General features: G+C 30.8%; 1 protein-coding gene across 1 annotated transcript; it reads right to left on the bottom strand.

Moving 5' to 3' along the window:
• Positions 1-465: 465 nt before the first annotated feature.
• Positions 466-7,252, bottom strand: LOC120092971 (amine oxidase [copper-containing] gamma 2-like). Its single transcript, XM_039051241.2, has 4 exons — positions 5,693-7,252; positions 3,609-3,722; positions 2,016-2,560; positions 466-892 (listed from the first exon to the last, which is right to left on the bottom strand). Exons 1-4 carry the CDS (start codon positions 6,995-6,997, stop codon positions 682-684), a joined length of 2,175 nt encoding a protein of 724 aa, XP_038907169.1. The 5' UTR covers positions 6,998-7,252; the 3' UTR covers positions 466-681.
• Positions 7,253-7,461: the final 209 nt, after the last annotated feature.

The raw sequence follows: 7,461 nt of genomic DNA, 5'->3' as shown, positions 1-7,461 counted from the left end.
TGGTGCACTAATCACTTTTCTTTGTCATGTTATGAGTTCTTTTTTTCCTTTTTTTTTTTAAGGGCACATTATGATGACTACTAGTATCATACCTGCCAAACTTTTGTTTAGATTGATTTATGTAAAAGTCTAATTTTGAAAAAAGGTAATTTTAAATATCTAAATAACAAAGTTCTTGTTTCATAATCATTTAGTTATTTGATTATTTTGTTATTTATTTTTTTACCAATGATTTGAGCCAATTTTCTTTTGAAAAAAAAAAATTTAAAAATTTATTTTTGTTTTTTGACTTTAGCTAAAAATTCAACCATTGTAATTAAGAAATGTGCAACCATTGTAGTTAAGAATTTAACCATTGTAATTAAAAAAGATGCAAATTATTATAAAAAAAAAAGAGAGAAAATAGGCATAATTTTTAAAAACTAAAAACTAAAAATGAAATGGTTAAAAAAAAAACCTAAAATGTGAGGTAAAAGATAGCCAAATTATCATTTTTAAATGAGAAGAAATCCCAAATGGATATTTGGGACAAACATAAAAATGAAGATGATTTAAAAGTATAAAAACTAAGACGGCGTAAAGCTAAAATATTATAGTACTATGCTGATAAAACATGGTGTATCTTATCAGTCAGACAGATGATTTAGTTGGTTGTACAAAATAATAACTGTGGAGGCAGGCTCAAGCGGATGCAGCAGGCTTGCAAACAGGAAGGTCTTGAATGGTGTTGGGTGGAAATGAAAGTATCGGATTGCTTTCGAAGAAATTGACAGGCTTCAAATCAAAACTTGCTGACACAGTTGGCATTATTGGAAAATCTTCTTGGCAAGGTATGTGATGGAACCCTAACGTATACCATACAACTATGTCTTTGTTTTCTATCTCACGATCCCTTCATTCAAATACAAATTTATACTATCCATCATTTTATCAACAAAAATAATAATAAACGAATAAAGTAGATATCTAAAATAAACACGGTCTAATTCAATCTTTCAGTTCAAACTCCTTCCATGGAGAAAGATAGTCGTACTTTAAGAAAATATAAAATATACCTTAAAAGTGTTCATGGATTTGATTGAATTGAGTTGAACAACTTTTTAAATCCAACCAATTATTTGAGTTGTAAATTTATTCAATCCAAATAACCTTTTATTAAAAAATAAACACAACCAAACTCAACCATAAAACATTTGAATTGGGTTGACTTAGTGAGTCATTTATTGAAATTTTTATTCTAAAAGGAAGTAAAATGTTAATACGCAAATATTTGATTGAATTCTTTTCATATATTAAATTAAGAATAAAACTCAAATTTAATTTATTTAATGAAAATTTTCTTTCTATTTTTAAGAATTATTGAAGGATAAAATATCAAAAAAATAATGAAATTAAAAAACCTAAAATAAAATATATGTATATATAATTATATAAGTAAAAAAAATATACATTTTAAAAATTGGTTCCGACTAGTTCGGGTTATTTTAGGTGACCCATAAATCAACCCAATTCATAATTTTTTTTATTATTATTTGAACTCAATCCCATCCAAATAAGTTGGTAATCCAACCCAATTTGTACGAGTAGGGTTGATCGATTTTTTTAACACCCTAATATCCATATATTTTTTTTATTTGACTTTAAGATTTAGATCTAATTTTTGTTATATCTATAAAAAAAAAAAATTTGTGCATTGTGCCTTAATACTTTGGATTTATTTGATATATTTACAACTAATTCTAAAATTTAAGAGTGTTGGTTATCCAAACTTTGATTCAATGAACTCAGACCTAGATCTGACTATTGAAAGTTGGGTCGCAAATAGTATCTTAAGCCATTAGACTTGACTAAGCCTCTAGTTTTTAAGGTTGAGCTGGGCTAGTTGAGAAAATGGAGATATCGACAGAGTCGAGATGTAATTCACTGGCCCTGTCCCTTGAACATCTATATTTGAATTAGGCAAGAAAAATAACACTTCAGATTAAAATATTGTATGAAGTTCAGAAAATACTTACCGATCCGACCAAGTTTGAAGGGTATCCTCGCCGTGGCTCTGGTAAACGAACTGGCCGCCAGCCCACTCCTCGCTCCGGTTATACGGTGTAACCCATATCTGATTATTCGTAAACGCTCCTCTCCTCTGCGGGGGATCGTCCAAATCTAGCAAGTTGGCGGCGGTGGCGGCAGGAACCACCTTGTACCCGACCGGATTACCCACCCGAGTCTTGACAGAAGGATTCACCACATGAAACTCTGATGGGTCGTAAAGTTTGAGTTTAATTTGAGCTTCTTTCTCTGTCTTGGCCACCTTTTTTACTGCTTTCAAGTAACTTTTTCTCGGTGATTCTCCTTTAGAAGTCCTTTGCCTTTGGAGATTCACCTTCACAAATGAATTGTCGGAGCCATCGATATCCATGTCCAAGTAGAATGTTATATAGTGATCGTGAATTACTCCGATGACGTTTTCCGATAACAGTGTACCGTGGAGATCTTCTCCGGCGAACTGGTTCGTGTTCTCGTATGATGTGCCTTTCACCATTAATATCCCACTCAGACCCACCTGTGTTTTAGATTTGAAAAATATTAGTTTCAAAATTGAGATTATTTTATATGACTAAAAATATTTATAAATAATAATAAAATATCACACCGTAATAAAATATTATCCGTGTTTATTATGATAGAGATAAATATATAAAATATGAATAGATAGGAAAATTTTGTTTTATTTGTAATATTTTAGTTCACCTTTTCATATTTAAAAATAGCCCTTTTAAGATTGGTATGTATTTAATTATATTATTATTATTATTATATATTTGGAGTAGGAGATAGAACCAAGATGAGTTAGGTTAAATTATAAAAATGGTTAGAAAGATCTCCAAACTTTTGCTAATTCAGAAAATTTATAATGTGTTTAACAGGTCATTAATTTTAAATTTTATATCTGATGAATTCATAAATTTACTATTTTGTATTCTGTAAGTCATTTTTAAGTTTTCATATTCTACCCTATTTAAAATTTATGAAGTAACAGAAAATTAAGAATTTGGAGTATTATTAGACAAAATTTAATTTTATAATTTTAAATACGTGAAATCTATTATACACATAGAAATATATATTATGGATTTATTAAATACTTTTATAGAATAGCAAACTATTAGACATAAAATAATAAATTCAAATGTGTATTACTCCGTTTTTAAAATTCATGAAGATTTTAGAGACAAAGAAGGTTGTTACCAATTTCTAATCTAATGTTTCATACATAAATAGACAACATAGCAAAAGTAACAAAGCTTTAAAAAATTGACACTAAAGTGGAATCTTTCGTTGAAATTTGTAAACTAGGTCACGTGCTTTAATTTTTTTTCGACAACTTGATCATGTGGTTTCGCTTTGATTATCCTTAAATGTCACGCTAGACTTTATTATTATAGCATTTTTACAATAGTAAAATTTTCGGAATTTTACTTTAAATTTGTTACTAAAAATTTACAACACATTTTAGAACTTCTGAAATTTCAAAGTAAAATTCTATTTTTTCCCCTCAAAGACGATTGAAATTCAATAAAATGTTGGAAATAAAAAGACAAAATTCATACCTTGATTCTAATAAGTCCATCTGTTTGGAACTCCCAGTCGACGATATAGTCATAATTGGCCACAGATGCCGCCATCCTCGCCACAAGCGTCACCTTCGGCCTTACCTCCGTTATCTGCTCCCCACAAATATTTTTTCATTTTTATTTTAATCAACAAAAGATATTTTTCTTCGTAACCATTTTCATTTTTCACTTTTAATGGATGAAATTAAGTCTATAAAGATTCCTTCCTTTCCAAATTTCTGGTTATTTTTAACTATATTTTACCATTGATCTACATTTTACCTTAGTGATCAGCCACACAAATATTTTCCATTTTTTAATCAACAAAAAAATATTTTTTTTAAAAAAATCAAGGTCTATTTGATAACTATTTCGTTTTATGTTTTGATTTTTGAAAATTATACCTATTTTCTCTTATCTTCTCACCATAGTTGAAATAAGTAAGAGAATTGAAATTTTAGCTGAATTCCAAAAAAAATTAAAAACTACTTTTTTTTTTCAAAATTTAACTTGTTTTTTAAAACATAGGTAAAAGGTAGATTACAAAGCAAGAAAATTAAGTCCTGTTTGGTAACCACTTTGATCTCGTTTTGCCATTTCGTTTTTTATTTTTTGGTTTTTAAAAATTAAATCTATTTTTCTCCATTTATTATAATAGAATGAATATTTACTGCCTAAATTTTGAAAAACTAAAAACTAAAAACTAGATGGTTATAAAATGAGCTCAATAAAAAAACAAAACTAGTTAGCATTGTCGTTTTCAAATTTGGTCTATTTTGGGTCACGTGATTTCAAAACATTTGTTACTTTTTAAAACCATTTGTTCTCTTTATTTACAAGATTTAAAAATGAATAAATATGTAAGAAAGCAAAGGTTGTCGGACGATCTCAGGTATTTTAAAAGTAGGGAATCAAAATAAATAAAGGATTGTACAGAAATAGGATGAGATGAACCATAAAAAAAAATTAAGAATGGAATCCATTTTGTATTGTTTTAGCCTATAGAGACTTATAATTATATAAATTAAATTCTTAAATTTTTATAATTAAATAAATCATCCATTTTATTAATTTGACATTTAAAAAGTCTACTCACATATAAGAATTGATTAATAATTTTAAAATATAATTTTAATAAATAATCTAAATTAATTCACGAGTAACAATTTAAAAACTTAATCAAAATAAATATTTTTTGAAAGTTGAAAGAGAGTGACTTTTAGTTGATAGAACTCTATAAATTGACATTTTTCAAAATAACTAAATAAAAACATTAATCAACTCAAACCACTTATTGATACGTGGAATAACTTTGTAAGAAATATAATTTTTTAAATAAAATTGATTTTTCTATATGCCCCTTAAAGTTTGTTTAATATAATTTTTTAAAATAAGTTTAGTATAACTTTTTATAAAGTGGTTTTGTAATAACGTATTTAAATAAATGGGTAGATAAGAGATATTGACATATGTGATATATCTAAGAGTAATTTTAAAATGCATTTGTTATTTTCAAAGTCAGTTAAAATTAATATACTTTTAATGATCTTAATAAATTTTAATAGTAAAAAAATATATTTAAAGGTATAAAATTAAATTTAAAATTGATTTTGAGTGATTAAAGATATATTTTAGAATAATTTTAAATCTAGTACAAGTGATTTTAACCATTTTAAAATCAATTTTAAGATCAATCTTAAACATGTTAATAGACCAAATTAAATTTAAAATTGATTTTGAGTGATTAAAGATATATTTTAGAATAATTTTAAATCTAGTACAAGTGATTTTAACCATTTTAAAATCAATTTTAAGATCAATCTTAAACATGTTAATAGACCTTTAATTAAATAGTCTTAAAACACTTTGTTGAAAAATAAAACATATTTATTATTAATAAATTTGTCATTCAAAATATTTTTTCTTAAAAATATATATAATGACGTTTTTATTGAAAATACTTTTTCCTTGAGATTAATTATAAATTGAACCTCAAAATTTAATCATCTCTCTAATTTTGACCACTTTTAACCTTTCCTAAAATTTTAAAAGAAAAAGGGTTAGAACAAATTTCGACTTACATCCAAGCCAGTAATCGGACTCTCTGCATGCCGCCACCCGATATCGCCGGCGTAACTCTCAAACAAGCAAATCATATTCCGTCGCACATACGGCTTTCCATCCACCGCCGCAAACACACCGTCCATATAATAAGCATTTCTCGGGCAATCATTAAGCGGGTCAAGACTCATTGCTTGCAACCCGAACCCGTATTCCCCTGCATCCATATACGTCTTGAAATACCAAGCATCCGTCGGATCCATATAAGGCACAAACAACTCCGACGTATACCCTTTGTATATAACATCCCTCAAATTCCCCGTTTCTGGGTCCCGAATTTTTGCACCATATATCACACTCCCGGCTCTCGGGTCGGGTTTCAAGTGAAATTCCCAATTTGCCCATTTCACTAAGTAATTCTCCTCCACCATGAAACTCGGCCCCTTCGATTGCTCGATTGAAATCGGATTCAATACCTTCATCACTTTGTTCGGCGGCTGCGCTGAGTATCGGTAATCCGTGTTGGCGGCTTTTGGAATCGGGATGTTTTTCCCTTTGTCCGAAATTTCAATCACTTCTTGACTGTCTAAGTCAACGAGAACGGTCAAGCCTTCGATGGGTCTCATGTAGAAATTGGCTGTGTCTTTCATGGAGTAACACTGTACTTTAATTAACCGCCGATTCTCCTCGGCGGCGCCGAACCATCCTGTGGAAATCGGCAGGCAGGCCAAGTCGGACAGAGCAATCCCACGGTTGAGAATCGTCTGATTGAAGCTCTCGCTCTTCATCGGCACCCACGTGGCACTGTTCATCTCTTCCACCGTCATCGTCGGATAACCCGAGTGTGGGCCGGTTTCGCGGATAACGACGTTCGCAGTGGTCAAGTCAACGGTTAACACGTGGGAGTTTCCGTTGACACGTGCTATAACAGAGGCCTTTCTAGGAGGCAGAGAATTGCCGTTTTGCCATTTTAGGACGACAGATTTGTTGGGTTCTTCGAGGACTAAGGAGTGGATGGAAAAAGGAGACGATTTGAAGAGAGGATGAGAGGAGAGGATTGAACGGACTTTGTTGATTTCGTTGACGGTGAGTGGGTCGAGAGGGTGGTGGGGGGTGTCAGAGGAGTGGTCACGGCGGCGCGTGGGATTCTGACGGCCGAGATTGGTGGGTTGGGATTTGGAGGAGCACCAAGGGGAGTAGGCTGCGCAGTCGAGGAGCTCTGCGCCGTTTGGCGATGGAGATGGGAGGTGGAGCCAAGTGAAAAACAGAGCAAAGGCTGTGGTTAGAGATAGGAAGGAGGAGAGGAGATATTTTCCGGCCGCCATGGTTTTGGCCCTTTTTTTCTTAGTCTCTAATTTTTGGAGTAGAGAGTGGTACTGAAGGAGGGCAGGATTTAGGGGAATTTATCATGGGAGAAAGAGGGTAGAGAATTTGGGACACAATTTGGATTGCACAAAACGACAAAGGTAAGGGTATTATTGTCATTTTGTTTCTATTTAAAGAAATATGTTAAATTCCAACTTATCCCTAAACCTCTTTCTGTTTATTTTAAACTTTACAAAATGTTATCATCAGTATTTCAATGATTTGTATGGTGTTTTCTTAAGAAAGATTTATATAGTCTTTAATGGATACTTGGATATTCAGAGATGTTTACCAACTTTAGAACTTGATGTTGGATAACTAATTTTACTAACTTCAATATATCACGAATATTATAATAGAAGATAGATGTAAATTATTTAGGAGATATTTTATAAATGGGTATGAGTTATTGAGTTAGGTAGGT

The sequence above is a fragment of the Benincasa hispida genome, chromosome 12 (assembly GCF_027475165.1).
Source record: "Benincasa hispida cultivar pf3 chromosome 12, pf3_genome.v1.1, whole genome shotgun sequence".
Lineage (NCBI taxonomy): Eukaryota > Viridiplantae > Streptophyta > Magnoliopsida > Cucurbitales > Cucurbitaceae > Benincasa > Benincasa hispida.
This window is presented reverse-complemented; position numbering and strand designations above follow the sequence as displayed.